This window comes from Squalius cephalus (assembly GCF_949319135.1).
Source record: "Squalius cephalus genome assembly, chromosome: 10".
Taxonomy (NCBI): Eukaryota; Metazoa; Chordata; class Actinopteri; order Cypriniformes; family Leuciscidae; genus Squalius; species Squalius cephalus.
This window is the reverse complement of record NC_137131.1, coordinates 5,813,361-5,833,723: the sequence shown is the minus strand read 5'-3', so window position 1 is coordinate 5,833,723 and position 20,363 is coordinate 5,813,361. Positions and strand designations below refer to the sequence as shown.

At 37.1% G+C, this 20,363-nt stretch overlaps 1 protein-coding gene across 4 annotated transcripts; it reads right to left on the bottom strand.

Moving 5' to 3' along the window:
- apcdd1l (adenomatosis polyposis coli down-regulated 1-like) lies at positions 1-18,668 on the bottom strand. 4 transcript variants are annotated; one of them, XM_079883847.1, is made up of 6 exons: positions 18,442-18,668; positions 12,947-13,173; positions 12,775-12,862; positions 4,855-5,038; positions 3,329-3,857; positions 1-2,071 (listed from the first exon to the last, which is right to left on the bottom strand). In XM_079883847.1, exons 3-6 carry the CDS (start codon positions 12,833-12,835, stop codon positions 1,298-1,300), a joined length of 1,548 nt encoding a protein of 515 aa, XP_079739973.1. In that variant the 5' UTR covers positions 12,836-12,862; positions 12,947-13,173; positions 18,442-18,668; the 3' UTR covers positions 1-1,297. The 4 variants fall into 4 exon arrangements, with proteins under 4 accessions (XP_079739973.1, XP_079739974.1, XP_079739971.1 ...); XM_079883848.1 differs by having other exon boundaries at positions 12,947-13,149; positions 18,442-18,654; XM_079883845.1 differs by having other exon boundaries at positions 12,775-13,173.
- Positions 18,669-20,363: the final 1,695 nt, after the last annotated feature.

Here is a 20,363-nt window from a genome sequence, read left to right as displayed (position 1 = left end):
TAATATTTATTTATTGCTTTATATGGTTCTATGGTATTTTGGAAACAATGGCTACTATGGTGCATTTTTATAAGGGTCATGTCAAAACTATAACAATCAATATCATGCATGCACTTTAATGTTTGACAGTTTCAGTTCAGATTTTTTGAAGATTGCCTCCAGAACAAGAATCACTCCACTCTGTAAAAACAGAAAATCGCACGCTCTGCTAAACTAAGACTGAATGAGTAGAACACTTCCTGTTCTTCCAAATAAACAGAGGGAGAGATTTGTACGCAGAGTTCTGAGAACTTACGCTTCAGATATTGGCGAGCGTGAGAATAATGTGGAAGCCATATGACAGGTCTGTTCAAATGCATTGCACATGTATTCAACATTGGATGTGAATTGAACCATTGTGCAAGAGCTCACTAAACGTGCATACAGTCACACATTATACGTTTGCACTATGTGTGTTAACATAAATAACAGAAAATCAATGTTCAAAATAAAACAAAATTGTGTTTCTTATCAAAATTACTTTAATGGTGGCAATAAATATGTTCACCCTCACCATTATTGGAAGATTAACTCTAAATAAAATGTATAAGATGGCAAAAATGAGCTACGTCGCCTTGTCAACACAAGGCCCTAATATTGAAATAATACAGGGTAATTAATGCCAAATTTAGTCCAAATACGCACTTCAATTCAAACATATTACCAGATTTTGGGAAATCCTCTTTCTTCATTCCCAGACAAACGGGAATCTGGATATCCATCTATATCTCCCATGTCTTAAAGCTGAAGTGTGTCATTTCTGCACCAAACAGAATAATGATTGTTTTGAAACTGGTTCCCCAAACACCCCCACCTCCTATTGGTCAGTCACACTGATAGTCCTCCAAAATCGCACCATTGGTTGTACACTGGTAAGTATTTAAAGTACTTCGCTTTTAACTGTTCATCTTTGTTAACTTGCTGGAATGTTGGTAAATGCATTTTCTACAGAACAATCATTCTTTGAATAGATATTCGTTTATCTGTAGTTCTTATCAAAATATGAAACAACACCCCAAATAACAGATATTAAAATTAATGTTGATGTACTATATGATTAAAAGGTTTCTATGTACATTTTTGCTTTATGAAAATCTCTTTAGAATCTCTCTTAAAAAAGTCATATTTCAGAGCATTTGCAGCTAGCATTTTGCTATAGCACCGAACTGACCGATCCTCCTTCAGTCTATTAGATTGTGCTATTCCCATTATAAATGGGTCAGAATTTGAACAGTCAACGTGAATGGCACGTCGCATTTTAGAAAGGATGAATATTCCAGCACCATGCATTTAGAACGGTCAGCAGAATCAATGAAGAGTGCAGTGCATTAGCAGAGCTTGTGGTCTTGGGTCCTGTTGAATGATCACTGTAGGAAATGTAGCGTGGCTCCACCCTGACCCTTGTGCTGCATTGCACCATTGGTGTCTGAAAGGATGTTGGCCTTTTTGCAGGTCGATCCGGGCTGGATCCATCCGTGGGCCTTTCCCCATTGAACAACAGGGGGCGCCCTTTATGATCCACCCCCATCTTAAACAGCTCATACTCTTTGTGCGGAAGTCGTATCCCCAATGCTTCGCAACCGTTCGTCCAGGTTATGTCCTGCTCGACACCCACCTCCCACCTGCCCACCTGTCCACATCTTCCATTTTGTGTTGAATTCAATTCCCGCAACAACGCACGGTCAAACACAATCGCTTTTGCTCGTGTCACCTTGAAGACGAGCTCAGTGGCCCCACGCACTTTAACCGACTGTCCTACTTTCGCATAATGACCTGATGCCAACAATGTAAAGATGGGCTGGCGGCACATTGGGTCAGAGTAATGTTGGTAGGTCCCTTCCCAAGTGCGTTGCTCCTCGTTGAAAACAAAAAGGCGGGTAAGGAAGAGGACGGATGGACGGGACTCGCAGCGCTGGCTCACCCAATTTCCGTTTAGATCCAGAGGGATGGAGGGGGATGGGGGAAGAATGGGTGGATGCTGTTCAGAGGCTCGGTATACCAGGGCGCACACTGGGCATGGGTGGATGTGGTGCTGAGAGAGAAAAAAAGGATTTTTGTTAATTTTATAATATTTATATTATTACAGGATTCAAAAGTTTGGTGTCAGTGAGATATTTTTTTAAGGAATTAATACATTTATTGAGCAAGAATGCATTAAATTGATCAAAGGTGACAGTAAAAACATTTATAATGTTGTGAAAGATTTCTATTTCAAATAAATGTTGCTCTTCTGAACTTTATATTCATCAAGGAGAAAATGTAGCGTGGTTTCCTCAAAAATCTTAAAGCAGCATAACCGTTTTCAACATTGATAATAAAAAGTTTCTTGATCAGCAAATTAGCATACAAGTATGATTTCTGAAGGATCATGTGACACTGAAGACTGGTGTAATGATGCTGAAAACTTACATTTTAAAATATTTTAAAATAGAAAACAGTTTAAATTGTAATAATATTTTACAGTATTACTGTTTTTGCTGTATTTTGGTCAAGTAAATGCAGCCTTAGTGAGACTTCTTTAAGACATCAAAAAATCTTACCAACCCCTAAACATTTGTACCGGATAGAAACTAAATATGTAAGCATTTGCATCTGCATTCTTGATTGTTTCTAACCTTATTTTTGCTTGCTTTACATTGACTGTAGTGCTAAGCGAATATGCAGTCCTGTTATATATATTTAACATGCACTCTTACCTTAGTCTGGTGGCACAACATGATATTCTATAAGTTTGAATATGAACATCATTTGAAACATTTTAGCAGACCTAAGCATTTTGAGCAAAAATACTCTAGTCTTAAAGTGATAGTTTACCCAAAAATTAGAAGACCGCTCGATTTACATGGATTCATTTTACACCACTTTTATAACCTTTTTGGTTCTTTTCGGTTCTGAATACCTGGATTTTCAATGGAGGGACAGAAACCTCTCAGTTTTCATTAAAAATTAGGGGTGAAATAGTACGTATTATCCCGAACCGTCAAGGTACGGACGTCACAGTTCGGTGCATGTAGTCAGACGACGAATACAGTCAGTCACAGGCAATCCACACTCCAATCCAGAAGGATAATGCAACACAATGCTGTTTGCTAACAGCCACAACAGGAAAAAGGGCAGAAGAAGACATGACCCCAAAACTGAGGTACATACCAAACCGTGACGTCTGTGTACTGTTACATTCCTATTAAAAACATTTTGTTTTTCAAAGATTAACCAAAGTCTATGGGTTTGGAACATCATGAGGGTGAGTAAATGTTGACAGGATTTTCAGTTTCTCTTTAACTCTCACCATAGCATTCTGTAGAGGCTCCTGGTAACCAGTCGGTCTATGGTGCACCCTTTCGTTCCAGTCTGTGTGCACGTCCCCTAGGAACAGCTCCTGAGCCGGCCTGCTGTGAGGATGGTGATGGGTCTCCACCCGCAGCAACTCCAGTTCCATCATGGAGAACCCAAGAGCACCCAGGCAGTCTTTCTCTGCTTTGGCATTAAAGAGTTCATAGAAGCGATGAGGCAGCAGGTGTCCTCTAGCTTTGAGCCCAAGGCAGGACGAGGGCAGGCGGGTCGCGAGATGATGGATGGCTTTCTGGCTGTGAATGACCATCCCTACTTTATGGAGATGGTGCTCTGCTTCTGTGGCTCCACGGGTGATCCACGAGGCCTGGCGTAGCCGCAGTTTACCCCTGATCACAATAGAGTAGGTTGGGATGTGGCAATCACTGTCAGAGTAGTAGTGCTGGAGGGCCCTGAAGAGACGTGTGGGGCTTTGGTAAAATGAGTAGGATCTAGTGAGGAATTCTGGACCGGGTCGCACTTCACATCTGAGAAGAAAATAACAAATATAGTCAGGAAGTTAGTCAATATGGAAATTGCAAACCATTTTACTCCCATAATCTGATGCATTTCCAAGTGAAACTGGATATTTAATGAGACAAAATGTTGGATGGGACTTGATTTTTAGAATTTATTGTAGAATTTAAAACTCTTTGTTTTGCCAGATTATTGCAACATTCAGTATCATCTGATAGTTTCACATTTATACATATATTGTCCCCTTAAAGTGCTACACTGCCATTCAAAAGTCAGAGTTAGTAAGATTTTGTTTTTTAATTAATACTTTTATTCATCAAAAGTGACAGTAAAGACTTTCACATTGTTACAAAAATGTCTACTTCAAATAAATGCTGTTTATTTAACCTTTCTATTCATCAAAGAATTAAAGAAATGTATCACAAATTGCACAAAAATAAGCAGTGCAACATCATTGATAATAATAAAGTTTTTGAGTAGAAAATCATCATATTAGAATGATTTCTGAAGGAACATGTGACACTGAAGACTGGAGGAATGATGCTGAAAATTCAGCTTTGCATCACAGGAATAGATTGCATTTTAAAATATATTAAAATAGAAAACATTTATTTTTAAAATCGAATAATATTTCACAATAATACTGTTACTGTTACTTTTACTGTATTTTTTTTTATTAAATAATAAGACTTTTTTTACCAAAACTTTTTCATTTTTTTATCAACACTTTTTAAAGAAATTTTACCAACCCCAAACTTGTACGGTAGTGTACAATTTGTTCAATTTAGAACATATTGAACATATCAAGGTATAGCCATACCTATACCTATATATTTTACTGAACAAGTTGCTTGGCTTTACTCAACTTCTCAGCAGTGATAATATGCATGCATCATTGCATGAATCATTCACAATAATGCCAGGATTCTGTATTAGGAACATAATTTGGGTAACATTTGAATTCATGTTGACTTTAAAAGTAGAAAAGTCTTTCTAAGGGCCTCTCACCTGCTTGACACCCAGTGGCCCTCCAGTTTGGGTGGTATGGTGGCTGTGACTCTCGCTTCATTCTGTAGATGGCGTAGCTGAACCTGGCACTGTGGCTCCCAAAACAGTCTCGTGCTGAGGTTGGCATGGGGTACGAGGGGGGCGGTGGGCACTTCCCACAACTTACTGCCCATCACACACAAAACTGAGGAGACACGGAAAATATCATATTGCATTGTTATATCTGCCTGCATGCAAGCTTAGTTTATATCAAAGAGTCGGGTTTTGAAAACCTGCTAACTCTTTGTTTTCTTATCATTATTGAAGTTGTGAATTAGCCGTCATGCAAAAAGCAAAGTAGATATAAATTCTTAAATCCTAAAAGGTTTCTATATTTGTTTTTTTTTAATAAAAAGATATTGTTTTAAAATGTTTGCTGGGTCATAAGTTTTAAGTTAGTCCTAATTAACAGATTATGTGGATTGTTGTTGCATGTAAGAGCTGCCAACGTATTAAATCCAAAGGGCTTCACTGAAATCGTTCCAGAAGGTCTAAGTTTGCAATAATGTGCTGATCTCTTTTCATGACTCTGTAGCCACATTTCCGAATAAATTAAGCCTGTAAAAAACCTCAGACACTTCAAAAAGCTTTGGTACCTCCAGCAATAAAAAATAAATAAAAAAAACTCCAAGAGGAGCATTTTCACTTCATGGTCTTTTACGGTCTATAAACAGGATTCTGCTGAACTGGAAGTGGTTGAAGGATTTTGCATTTCTGTAATTTTCCGTGTAATGAAACGTGATGAGGTCTATTAGAGCCATATATAGATCCCAATCCTGCTCTGACCAGGATTTGTGGTGAAGGGCAGGAGGCCAGAGGTTTGGCTTGTCACTTCAATCAGACACCATCTTCAAGGGAACGGGAAGGGATATGTGACGCTGGCCAATGCAAACAACAATTTTTGACAATTTTTTTAACCAGACAGAAAGGCAAACATGGTTCGAGCTCATGAGGAGTGAAGTTTGTCAACATGGCACTGGGCATCTTTGTTTGATCTGTAAATCTCCTTGCCGTAGGCCTCGCCACAGAGCTGTCCTTGAGTAAGAACACTGTAGATAAATGGTGTAGTAAACCTGATTAGCAGAGGCAGAGCTTTGGGAAGTTGCTTGCTGAGAAGTGCTTCCCTGTACACAGACTCAAAAATGTGCGCTGTTGTATCAAACTTCATCCAAAGAGGAAGGCTGGGAGGAGAGAAACAGTTTATTTGGGACCTCATTTACTCCTCTGCCAAATGTCCAATAATTATTACAGGTCCAAGTCACATTTAACCCCAAAATCAACAGAAAATGAATCCTGTTTTTAGAGCAATTAAGATTATTGCATTGTGACCTTTTTTTTCTATGAAAATTAAGCACATTTTCCCCAAAAACTAGGGGGGAATACTGTGATGAATTAGGGATGAGAGGTTTTACACATGAATTGTCTGAAATTCTAAAAATCTCTGCAAAAAAGCACCATGTATAAGACTTTTAAAACTTTAAAATTTAAATTAATTATTATAATTGTAATAAACACTACAGTTCAAACATTTGAGATGGTAATATTCATATGCTCACCAAGGCTGCATTTATTTGATTAGAAATAATCATATTAGAGTGAATTACTGCAATTTAAAATAACTCAAATGTAATTTATTCCTGTGATGTTAAAGCTGAATGTTCAGCATCATTACTGCAGTCTTCAGTGTCACATGATCCTTCAGAAAACATTCTAGCATGCTGATTTTCTGCTTAAGAAACATTTATTATTATTGTCAATGTTGAAATCACTTGTGCTTTTTTGGGCGGTTTGGGGTAAAATATGAAATTTGAGATTTGTATACTAGTTTATTAATCCATCAGATGGAACTTCTAATCAAATAGGCTAAAGTCTGCTCTCTGAAAAGCACAAAACAGAAAAGCTTTTATTCCCATTTGTTAACTGTGGCCCTAAAATTTCTCTGATTGCATAATTACAGAGCATTTATTGAGAATGTCAGGCTGTTTGCTCCCTAAAGGAGGGAATTATTTCCTTATGCTGTTAAGGAGGGATCCAGGCTCTGCTGTTTTGAGGGGGTTTTTCCGATGTGAAATAAGACTTACTAACTCATGATCACAATAATGTGATATAATGTTAGAGTTAACGTGCTCTCACTCGCCTGTTCTGGTTCAACAGCCTATAATCAAGTTGAGGTTCTGTCTGTATTAAGATCACTTGGACATCACAAACAGACAGTTTAGATCGCTTCTGGACTTTTCACACTTGAAATTGTTTATCCAGGGTCATTTCCATAGCATATTTCAAATTGTAATACTTTACTATTGGATGGGTAATCTTTTTTTAAGTTTCTAGAATAGGCAAAAAATGAATCTCCAATATGGGTTCACAATAGGACGCATGCCTGTTCATGAGAGCACCGTGACACATGCGTGTTGTTAATGCAAGAATTGCATTCACGTTGTTGCATGAATGTGCTTTGGAGATAAATAGTTTGTATATAAAGTGATAAATTATGTTTTTTTTGTGCAAACAAAGCACTCTCATTGTTCATAAAAATGGGGTTAAACCACTTGAGTCACATGGATTACTTTAATGATGTCTTTATCTCTCTGGGGCTTAAAAGTGGTAGTTGCGTAGGCTGTCAATGGAGGGACAGAAAGCTCTCAGATTTAATTAAAATATCTTCATTTGTGTTCCAAAGATGAACTAATGTCTTATGGGTTTGGAAGGACATGAGGCGAGTAAGTAATGACAGAATTTTCATTTTTGTCTGAACAACTAACCCTTTAACTGCTGCTCTCTCAGATCATGTTCAAAGCTCATGAATATTAATGAGGCAGTTTAGTTTATGATTGGTTGTCTGCGCAATACTGTTTTTATCAAAATGGGAGTGCGCTCTCAGTGTAGACTCAGTGTGAGAAGATCCTATCTTTTAACCTCTTAATCTTAATCTCTTAATCTCACACACACACTCTCTCTCAGTCTCTTATCTCTCTTATCTTTCTATCTCCAAGTGAATGGCACAGAAGCCTATCCCAAACAAAGCGGCAGTTCATCATGTTGACCAGCAGAGGGGGCTGTGGTAGAATGTGTGTGGTCTCTTTGCTCACAGGCAATTCCCTTTAGTGTGAGCCAAAGTAAACTACCTGTCCTAATATTCCAACCATTCAACACCCCCGGACATACACACACTGGAGACATTGATTTATAGAAGAAGCGAGGCTAGCAAAAGTACCTCCGACTGGTTTCATGTATTTGTTTTTATTTGTCATTTCAATTTGGGCAGCCTCTCTCTCACTCACCCCAATGCGTCATTACTGAAGAGTGGCCAAAAATAAAATAACCCTTCCTCTCTAGCACTATTCCTCCTGCCATTTGCCGTTGCCTATTTAAGATGCTGTGCATGAAACAGAGGTGAGAGACACAATTTCAGTTGTTATCATTAGTTCAATTAAACAAAAAAAAACACGTGATTCCAGAGGACTAAAAAAGTCTATAGCTATACTGTAGATAGACTATATAGATATAGAGCTAAGTGACAGACTTAAAACAGTACAGCACATTGAACACACATTAACGAGAAGATCTTCATTGTCATCTGTACTACAGTTCCATTCTTGTTTTGTCCTAGGCCTTTAATTTACATTTGTTAAAATCCTATAAATTCATTTATTTCCAGGTTTAAATGATCTTATACGTTTGGCTCGTACTGTATACAATATGAATATGGTAACGATTCAGAACCATTGTATATATCAGAGTACCAGTGTATCACCATCTGATACCATCATCACTGTACTAGTATGCATGAAATGCCTTTGTGCCGCCCGCCGCCTCTTTCTCCCACCCACCCCTGCTTTGATAACTGCTCCCTGATGAAAAAACTCCCATTTACACCTCATTTACTTTGGATAGAGCTCAGATTCCTCTCTTCCTCTCTCTCTTACTCCCTCTGTCACACTATTTTTGTCTGATGCTGTACAGTTACAGAAAGGTAAAGTTTCACATTGAAAGTAAAGTCTGCATGTGTGTGCATGCATATGTGTGCTAGGGGCAACAAAGGTGTGTGCACGCTTATGTTCATGTGCATATGTTTATGAAAAGGGTAGGAGAATATATGTTTGTCTATTGATGTGTGCATGTGAGTGTGAATAAGATTTATGTACAGAGCAGTTCAGAGGTCATCTATAGTGGGTGGGTGTACCCCCCCCCCCCCCCCCCCCCCCAGAATCCTTCTCATCATTCAACTTCCTTGTAATTCTGCAGCACTGTTGTCTTTTCATGAACATTAAACCTGCCTAATCCAGGAATTGTTTTTATTTAGATAAGGGATTATGAGAAAGTTTCTCCACCAAACTAAGTAACCCGAAGGTTAACTCAACATCACTGTGATAGTGACTAACTGGCAGAACTCTTGAGCAACTTAACATTAATTATTTAAAAAACATTTTTTAAGTATTTGGATCTAGTTAACATATTGCTAACCTAACCAAAAACAACTAGTTTTAGTTATTAGTTAGGGTGATTGAGCATTAAAGGCACATTATGGCACAAATGCAGTTAATACTAAATTCTTAACTTAATATATGGCACAAATGCAGTTAACCATACTAAATTCTGAATTTAATCTATTGCACAAATGCAGTTAACCATACTAAATTCTGAATTTAATCTATTGCACAAATGCAGTTAACCATACTAAATTCTGAACTTAATCTTTGGCACAAATGGAGTTAACCATACTAAATTCTGAACTTGATCTGCCTAACACAATTTTCGCTGTTGTTAACTGAACACAAGTGGGATTATGTTACACTAACTTCAGTATGTCATGCCACATCCCATCCTAATTAAAAGAAAAAAAAAAGAAACGTTTTCAGTGATATTCAATAATATATGCAAAGACTCACTTTGACATGTATTTGAAAATCTTTTTTTTTTAACTATCAATATATAAAGGTGATTTTATACACTACTGTTAAAATGTTTGGGGTCGGTATGATTTTTAAATGTTTTTGAAAGACGTCTCTTATGCACACAAAGGCTTCATGTATTTGTAATACTAGTAAAACAGTCATATAATGAAATATTATTACAATTTACAATAATTGTGTCCTATTTAAATATATTTTTAAAATGCAATTTATTCCTGTGATGAAAAAGCTGGATTTTCAGCACCAGTCTCTCTGTCTTTTATTTTTCATCAATTTAAAGCATCGCTGCGGAATTAAAATATATATATGATGACCCCAAACTTTTGAATGGTATTGAATATCATATACAAATGGGGTTATATTATGTAATATTTTTGCATTTTATCGACCATATAATCCAACCCATTGCTGACCGCATTCCACATCAGTTAACGTGACAGTCAGTTAGTAACTGGTCTGATCTTTCACTCCTACAGCTGATTGATGGTTTTCTCTCTCTGACAAGTACTGGGCCTCCTTTTAAATGGCTGACAGGCTTTCTCTCATGTCTTCTGCTTATGAATATTACTCATGCATTTCAAAGCAGACATATTTTTAAAAAAAGGTGGAATGGATGCAGAGCAGCTGGAAGATTTATGGTGTTGATTCTGTGTAACACTGGAAAACCTTCGTGCTTTATCAATATTGAGGCATACGTTTTTGTAAAATCACCTTGTGTTACATAATGTCCCCCTTTAAATCAAAGCAGACAGTGTCACAGCCAACTACAATATACCGAATTGCATTTAGTGTCTGTTTTAGAAGAATATTCAAGCATATGGGCATGATATTAATCATTTCCGCAGATCTAATTCAGCTGTTTGATGAAAAAAGGCCAAGTAAGTACAGGCACATAAATGAACACATGCTGAGCTCCGAGGTCATGGGTAACTGCCATGAGTTACTGAGGGGCGGGTGTAATTGCGCCAGTCTTTCACTCTCTCTCTCTCTCTCTGTTGTTCTGTATAGGCGGCCTGATAGTGAGAACAGAAGCCTATTGCTTTCTTCATCACCCTAACCATCCCTGACTGAAAGGAACGAAAGCGTAGAAGAAAAACAGCTCCTAAATGGCATACGAACAGAAGGGGTCGGTAATGGCGTTGGCCTGTTACTCTAATCATTATTTTAATGGTGGCATTAGTTCCATCGCTGTGATCTGCTTTCACGGGAAACAATGGCCTCCTCTACACCCCTGCTAACTTTAAAAGAGTCTGGATCAAAAACGGGGGTCCGGGGCCCGTGGCCCGTGGAGCAGACTGACAGGTGAAAAGAGCCGTGCCAAACTCTTTGCCATTTATATTAAGACCTCTTTAAACTCCACCTGACTGACTCATTTTCCCGGAGAACAAGCCAAATTTCTGTTTTGTGCACTCTTAAAAATGAAAATTATAACCTTATGCCATTGGAGAACCTTTTAAATTTACTGAAACAACTTTTATTCAAAAACCATCACAGAAGCCAGAAACCAGAATGATCTGAAGAACCTATAAATGTAACATCAATAACTTTTTCCATCTCCAAAGAACCTTCTAGACCACAACGATGAATGGAAGGTGCCGCAAAGAACTTTTTTAAGAATGAGGCCTTTAAAAGTCTGATATTCAACATTTTACAGTTTAACCTTTTGCTGAAACTCTTATTCTGATTAAATCATTTGTAATGAACACTTTTGCATGCAAAATAGAAGCATTTTCTAGACTTTTGTACACATGCACAAATGATATCAACAGCAAAGAATGACCAATGCAGTATTAGTTCGGTAAGCATGAGTTGCATTTTAGAAACACAGCAAGCTTTACAGCAGACTTGGCAAGTTAAACCACCAGAGAGTTTTTAAAAAAGCCAAAAAACCTTCTTTTGTTTTTCTTCCTTGAGTATATTAAGTTTGCCAATTCAAGTTTAGTTTCGTCATGGGTTTTATTAAGGTTAATTAAACCCCAAAACATTAACCGAACCTTATCTTGAGAGCTCTTTGTCATCCTTTAGATCCTAATTACACTTGTGAAATCCAGAGGGGGAAAAAAACTTTCTTGATACAGTAAGAAAATGCTCAGACTTGTTGGTCTCGATAATGAAGGTGTTTTGCTTGGCAGCTCTCATACTTTCACACATTAACAAGAAGTCATTCTTAAGCTTTAAGCTTATACTTAAGATTCTCATAATTTGCATTATTATTTATTTGCATTAACTTAATACCATAATAACATTCATTAATTTAGATGTGCCATATCATTTAATCATAGTTTTTGATTTATAATGACTGTTTTGCCTGCTTGGATCTGTGATAAATGATAAATATAGGCTGTACTATGATAACAAAAAAAAAAAAAAAAGAAGGTTCTTCAGGTTCAGCAAAGAACACTTTTGTTACAGAATCCTTTTGGCTATTTAGTGTTCTTAAATTGCTCTGTGGTGTTTTTTATATTAATTAGATTAATGCCGTCGCGTTGTAGGCTGAGATAATCATATTTGGTTTCTTTACAACAGTCAGTCCTGGTTCTGAAGTCCTGCAGCACTGCGCATTTTGGATGTCTCACTTATTTAACTGATTTATATCATCAGCTCATTAGTAAAGGCTCCAATACCTGAATTGGGTGTGTCAGATAAGGGAGACATTCAAAATGACCAGGACTGAGAACCACTGCTTTAAAGCAACAGATTGTTTTCTAAAGAACTAGAGAATAAAAAGCTCTTTGTATTACTTGAAAAAGTTTTTTAGTGGCATGACAATGTAAAAAACTATTTTGGTTCTATGGGAACCAAAAGAGATGGATGAAAATATTGAGTGCATACAATTCAAAAGTTCATATATCAGAAGTGTCATCATGCACCTTTTAGCATTTTGAATAGTGTCCTGAAATAGGTAAAACCATTTGCTTCAAATCAAAGGACAGAGAAAAAGAGAGTATAAGACAACAAATTAACTAACCTTGCATGAGAAATACCATCCAAACCGTCTTCAGCAGGTGAATAAGTCTCACTCCAGCCATGATCAGGTACTTATACTCTCCAAATCACTTAAAAATAAAGGACAAAATTCTGGAAATGCTCCTCTCCTGTATAGTCACACGTCAATGAGAGCGTTTCAGATAAGATATTACCAGATATGCAGATTAATTTAATCCACTTTTGATACGTTTCATCTTCAAACATGAAGTTTTCCATTCATGGTAGGACTCCTTGACTGAGTTTGCAAGATCTCCTTTCTTGATGGTGCTTGAAAATACGTCCCCTGTTGATTCTGTGCTCTCTTTGGTGATGTTAAACCTGTGTGGTGCTTGTAAGAGTCTGTCTTTGGGTTACTCTGTTGAGAGAGCGGAGCGAGAATCTGAGAGGGAGAGAGAGAGAGAAAAGAGGAGGGAACTTGTAACCTCCCAGCATTAACCCTCTGGGGAGCAGGGTAAGGTGCAAAAGGGCACAGTCAAAGCCAGCAAGTTGAGAAACATGCCCACAACATTAAATAAAACATAAATGTGTTAATCAAACCCACACACATGTTTATATATTTAATTTTGACAGATGCAATGGTTTCCTGCATAAACTCTGTCATTTTAAATCTTTTCTCAGTTTACCTCATACACACATATAATATATAGTAGATGTTAAAAAGCAATGGCACTGTGCCATCCAAGAAGAAACGTTTTTTATATATGCCGTTTTGTGTACAGTATGTTGCAATTCTATCTTGACTCTGCCAGCCGCTATAGTTTTGAAATGCAATACAGTAGAGATAACAGTGGAAGTATAATCCAACAAAATAAATCTGTTAATATATGACATGCTATATGACCCTAGATAAAATATCAGCTCTAAATAATATATCTACTATTATAAGATATTACATTTATTTAATGCATGTGAGGTTTATAAGTAGTAAAATATGTGTATGAATCTTATGGTGTGTAACATGCTGATGAGAACCCCTTGAAACTGGCACTTTGGGTTTCAATGCGTCAGCCAATGCATGCTGAAGTGTTTATGACCTGCGTGATTTGGATTCTGTGTTATGTTCCTGAGAACAAGTTCAAGAGTTCACTTATATGTTCGGATTTGGAAGTGCATGGGGTGGATTAGAGTGTTTTAGTGGACTAGGTTAGGTCATTTAAATCTGTAACCTACAAAACCTGAAATATTTTCACTTATGAACTGCCGCAAGAACTAAGAATTAAATCCATATTCTGAATTTGCATTTTTGTTAAGCCATCTGTGATGTCATTTTTGGCTGCAGCCTCATAACTGTTTGTGACTGTTGTGTCATTCAATCATTCATTTAGTAATGTGTTTGTTGCAGTTAAGAAGTGATGAGTGAGAACAGAGTTGGACTGCGGACATAACCCTGAGGAGCGCCAGACCGTGTTGCTGCGTTTCACCACTTGTGGTTTGCTGTGATGATAAAATTCAGTGTCTAATTGCCAGGCAAGCTGCACAAACTCAGTTCTTCACATTTCAAGTTTATTTGAGGAAATAATAGCTGAATTTCAGAATTAAAGGTAACGGTCAGTACAGTTCATCTTTCATGAGGATCACCACTGGTTTTGCTAGTAATGAGAGATGGCATGAATACACAGTTTATTGTTATTTCACTGCTTAGGCAAAACAAATCTTAATAGTTACAGGTAATAAAATACATTAAGATACGTTCTTCTATCCCAATACTATGCCAAACCAAATTAAAACCCCTGAGAAGCGTCTCTGGTGCTTTCAAAACATTGTTCTTTTAGTTAAAACACACAGACCAGCCTAAAAATGCAACATTGACTCAACCAATAGCACGAATTTTGCGGCAGGGCCATCTGTTTGTCCAACCAATGGGAGACGGACTGTTTGGGAAACCTGTTTCAAAACAATCATCATTTTAGGAATTTTGTTTGGTATCACTAATGGTGCCAAATTACACCTTTACCTTTAACCATTCATTAAAGAAGAAGAGAAGTGTTACATTATATTCCCAAGACGTGGTTACGTCGCCCCCCACAGGATCCGTTTGGTTTCCACACACATTTATGGACATAATCTCTCTCTCTCTCTCTCTCCTTTTTCTGCTGACTTTCTGGATTTTCCCTTCACATTGCTGTCTATAATGGCGGCAGGTTCCAATCCAACACACCCATGCACCCAAAACCACAAACAGCTCTCTAATCAAAACCATTTTTTTGTCTCGCTGCCTTCTTTGTCACACACTCTACTCTACACACAGATTTGATGTCATTGAGGTGCAGAGCCTCTTTGGAAAACCACCACCCATTTCATTCTTCATCCCCCCTTTCTCTCTTTCCCCTGAGGCCTGCAATCAGTCATCTGTTTGATCATGTGGAGATGTGGCTTTAGTGTGTGTGCTGGCTTGGTGCGTAATTCTGTCTTAGTGCTTTGAGATATGAAAGAAAGTATATCCCCACCCTCGCTTCCTCAGTTTAAACCAGAGATGCCGCAGCGGTTCCAAACCAGTGAAGGCTAACACGTGGCGGTCGTCCAAGCAGCAGGAGGTCCAGCCTAGCCCAGGTGGGCGAGAAGGGGGTCTGGCGCGGAACAAAAGCAGAATCGTGCCCTTGTGTATAAGATAAGATCCACGCTCTAATCATCACACATTCGCATCCCGATATGCTATCGGGCAGCTGGGTGACTGCAAATGCACACACACAAACACTTACTTTAAATGCATATGCACACTGATTGAGTTCCCTGGCATTTGTTATAGTGCAGAATCGTCCCATTTATAAAGTTTCATTTTCCCCTTATTATAATAAAGAAAGAAATAGTCAGTTGTTTAAAATCATAAATGCTCTAATGAGATGAAGAGTCATATCAGTAGTCTGATAAAAAGCTGTTTTATTTTACACCGGGTTGACTTTTGCATGTGGAATAAGTTAACTATGTGCATCACTGCAATGGCAAATTACAAAGAAAATATTTGCTTTATGCTGCATCTACAATGCAAAGTAGTCAGCACTACATAATCAAACAAAAAATATATATATATTGAGTGCGGGAAAAGAAATTTGTTCCGTATTAAATCAGAAGTGTGTTGTATTTTAGCATCTTGCACCTAAACAGCTAGAATCTGTTTTGTCTGTTAGAGTTTAAATGTTAAAAATGACAGATTAGAGTGGAAAACAAGGCACGATAGACATGTTTCACCTTTGTTTGAGGGTGCTAATATTAACCAATTAAAATGTCTAAAATAATAAGCACTTAAAAGATGAACTTAAACTCTGTTCCAGTGGTATTTTATTATAATTGATATAGTATTCTAGTATTTATTAATATTTTGGATTAGCTTTAATTGTTATATTTTCATATATATTAGCATTTTAATTAGTTTTATATATATATATATATATATATATATATATATATATATATATATATATATATATATATATATATATATATATATATATATTTCTATGTCCTTTTTTATTTCGGTTACAGTTTTAGTAATTTTAGTATTTCAGCATTTTTAAAATTTGTATTTATATATATATAACAATTTTACTAGTTTTAGTTAACAATATTAAGACTGCTTTGTTCATCTTGAACTATTTATATATATTGATTTACAATTCTCTAGTGTAGAGAGGTAGAAGCTAAATTAACACTAAAGTACGTTGTTTTTTTAAAACAAATGCAATGTAATTGAGCCAAAGAGTGATTGGTGATTGAATCTGAAATGCCTTTCAGCACTTAATCCAGTCAGGCAGTTTTTATAGCTGCAGGCATCAATCTCAAATGTACATGTCCCTTATTTTCCTAAAAAAGAAACTGAAGTTGCCAACTCTACACAAGAACTCACCCTAAAACACGTACAGGACATTTAGACTATATATAGTCTGCCTAATGACTTGTAAATATCCTTGCATTACACCCGTGGTTGACTTTTTAAATGTTCAAACAAGCTGTGACTGTGGTTGAAACGGTTAGCTTTAGCATGTTTGCTCTTTGGTTGTTAATTGAAATACTTGTGTCAGCAGTTGGCTGCTCTGTCTATTTACATTTAATAGTGTCTATTTCTACACAGAAAAGTTGCTCTGTGGGTGGATGTGGACCTCCTGCTGTGGGTTCCCTCAGTGGTGGTCTAAGACAGAGGAGATTTTGCCTTTGCTCGTCTGATACGCCACTTTTAGCCTTTCTCTATCTGCACTGATGTTTATCTGCATGTCTTTTTTTCCATAATCAGAGCACAACAACAGATGCCCAAACAAGTCAGAGCAGAGCAACATGGGAAGCATCCCGGCAATGTTGCCCCTCTTTCGTCCAGAATTCCACACAGACATAGCCTGGAATATTTCAATTCTCGTTCTGATGCCACATGGAAGATACATTAGCCATCTGACCTCTGACCCCTTGTGTGTTTCTTTGACTCTGTGTGTGTGTGTGTGTGAGGCACAAAAATAAACATTTGTATGCACAAACATGCGGAGCAACAGGCATTTAGACACGCACACAGTGGGCCATTAGTGCAGTGCTGCCAGCAGGGCTCCGGTTATTCTTCCAGAGGTTAGTCTGACAACAGCTGCAGCTTTCAAAGGAGCCAGAAACTGAAATAAATAACAAATAACGAAGCTGAGAGATTTCACAAATTCCCCACATTACTTTTGGCCTCTAACTCTGACCCAGATTAATCCACATCCAACCTAAAAAAACAAGTAAAGACTAGAGTAGTGCTTGTATTGCTGCAGCGAGTTTTTGCCAGGTTAAGTTAAGTTAAGTTAAGTTAAGTTAAGTTAAGTTAAGTTAAGTTAAGTTAAGTTAAGTTAAGTTAAGTTAAGTTAAGTTAAGTTAAGTGTTTGCTAAGTAGTTTCTTTGCTTAAATGTAGTTGTGTAGTCCTTAACATGTAAATATGTAAAATGTATTAATTTAAGGATGCACCATATATCAGTACCATATCAGTTATTGCCTGATATTTTCCGATGTATTAGAAATATTCTCAAGCAGCTATTGTATATTTAATTGTTCATTTCCTCTATTTGAATTTTAGATTGCCTTTGCCACCAACTAACAGCACACACAGAGTTTATCTTTAAAAACTATGATAATTCTGTAGCACTGTTAAATGTAATTTTAGCAAATGCATATCTTAGATTCATTATATATGCAATATATATTTTATAGATTTTTAATACTAGACATTAAAATATTAAATTTGCTTTTCATTTAAAACAATTGATTTTACTTTGTAGCGTTTTATTTTTTATTTGATAAATATTCATTTTATTTTATATTTTAACGAAATAGTATAGAATTTACTACCAATCATTTTTATTATTGGCTTTTTAATCAGTCAATGGCCATAACATGAAAAGAATTATTGTCGTATTGGTGTCAGACAGAACTTCAGTATTGTTGCATCCCTAATTGCAATGAATTCACTGACGGCTACATCTTCAATAAAGCATGCAAAAAAGCCTAAAAGTTTTCATAACTTATGTTTTCACTATTGTTATAAGGTATTATAACAAGTTGCAAGTTACCATTAAGGAGATTATTTAGAAGCATTAGAGGCGATGGACATGATTTCTGTAAGAACAAAGGATTTCTGTAATAACATGGGATTAGCAGAATGGAAAAATGAAAAATGTTTTTGAAAGGTCTACTCACAACACATTTCTTCTCATGTTGGAGTTTCCTCACTTTGGCTCAAAGACATATTCCCCAAGTGAGAACACACGAAAAGTAAAACCCGAGATCCTTGACTTTATCATTAATCTCTGTAGATCTTGTGAGCAAATGCCTGGAAAATACAACCCCCTGTGGCATGTTTGCTAGCTCTGACTCTTCTTTGTTTCTTTCATTCTTTCACTCTCTCCATCTACCGTTTGCTGTCTAGTGTTAGTGATAAGACTTGTTGGATGAGAAGATTAGCCTGTTCTGAAGTCAGCAACTCTCTCGTCTGCTAACGCTTCGTGACATGAGTGTGGCTTGATATGCTAAGCATCTCACTCTCAACACTTCATCGTGCACTGATCTGAGACCAGCTACCCAACCAAACCTTGATTGTTGTGTTAAAGAAACCTCAAAACACGTCTCATATCAGCAAAGGAATGTATCTCCAGCATATCACCTCTCGCTGCATCCGCAAAGCTTGAGATATCAACTTGCTTTCTGCAGATAGAAAGATTAACATACCACTGGCTGACTAATTAACAGCCTCCAGTTAAGACATCATTATCTGAACACGTTCCAACAGGGCCTAAAATTAACACTCCCCAAGCTGCAAAAGTGAGTAATAATCGGAGTTGGCAAGCATATGAAATGGTGTTTGGCCACGACGCTTGGGACAGTTAACGTTTCAGATAGTGCGCAAATACTCAGTTGAGCTCTCTTTCATGTCGTCTTTTGCTTTAATGGACAAATTCACATTAAATTATGTAAAAAAAAAATGCCCATCTCGGCAAATATCCTAGTAAACAAATAGGCCAAATATTTCTGCTGTCAAAGCATTTGTTTCAAAGCATTTGTTCTTAATTAGTGTTAGCCATTAGCCTGGGTTTCCCCATGCTGCCTTGCGCGCAGCGCGATTTTATTCACGCTGCTAGGCAGCCTGGACACCATGGACCAGAATTTCCCCTCAAAAAGGGAACCAATCACAGAACGGGGAGGGAGCAGCAAGACGATGACGACGTCTATGCGACACACCGAAGCAGTTTGTTTATATCTATGGATCCAACATGGAATCAGACGCGAAGTTACCTTTCGATGCAGCCTTAGATAGTCTAAACTAAGTAGTAAGTCTTCCTCGTCGAATTTCTGTCGCTCTACCTACGTCATCTGGTATAATTGAAACGACTGGCTATGAGCTACGTACAGGTGCATTTGATAGACATTCATATCGCCCAATAAACGGCTCTGGGCATTCGTAAACCACGCCTCAAATACGAGAAAATGAACATGTGGTTCCCAGACCACGTCTCAATGAGAAGAGGTCTGACGTTAGCCAGGCTAGTTAGCCTTGTACATAAGAACTACCACTTAGAGAACTCAGAGAATCCTATAAAAGTATCAGTTTCCACAAAGATATTAAGCAGCACGACTGTTTTCAGCATTGATAATAATAATAATAAATGTTTCTTGAGCAACTAATCAGAATATTAGAATGATTTCTGAAGGATCATGTGACACTGAAGACTGGAGTAATGATGCTGAATTCAGCTTTGATCACAGGAATAAATAGCATAAAAGCTCATTTTAAATTCTTCTTTTTTCGCAATATTACTGTTTTAATGTTTTTGATCAAATAAATACAGCTTGGTGAGCAAAAGAGACTTTTCAAAAACATAAAAAAATAAATATAAATTAAAGATTCCAAACTTTTAAATGGTAGTGTACTTCATTGCCTTCGAGATGAATGAGAATGCTGCTAACAGAAAGCTTTTTCCAGGTGTTATAGAGCTCCTTGATTTTAGCAAGTTGTTTCCTTATCCGGTATTCCCAAAAGACCATTTTTGTGCCATGTGTTGTCAGATGTCAGTTAAAGACAAAGTCTCTTGACAGAACTAAATTCCCACTTGTCTTAAGAGCCA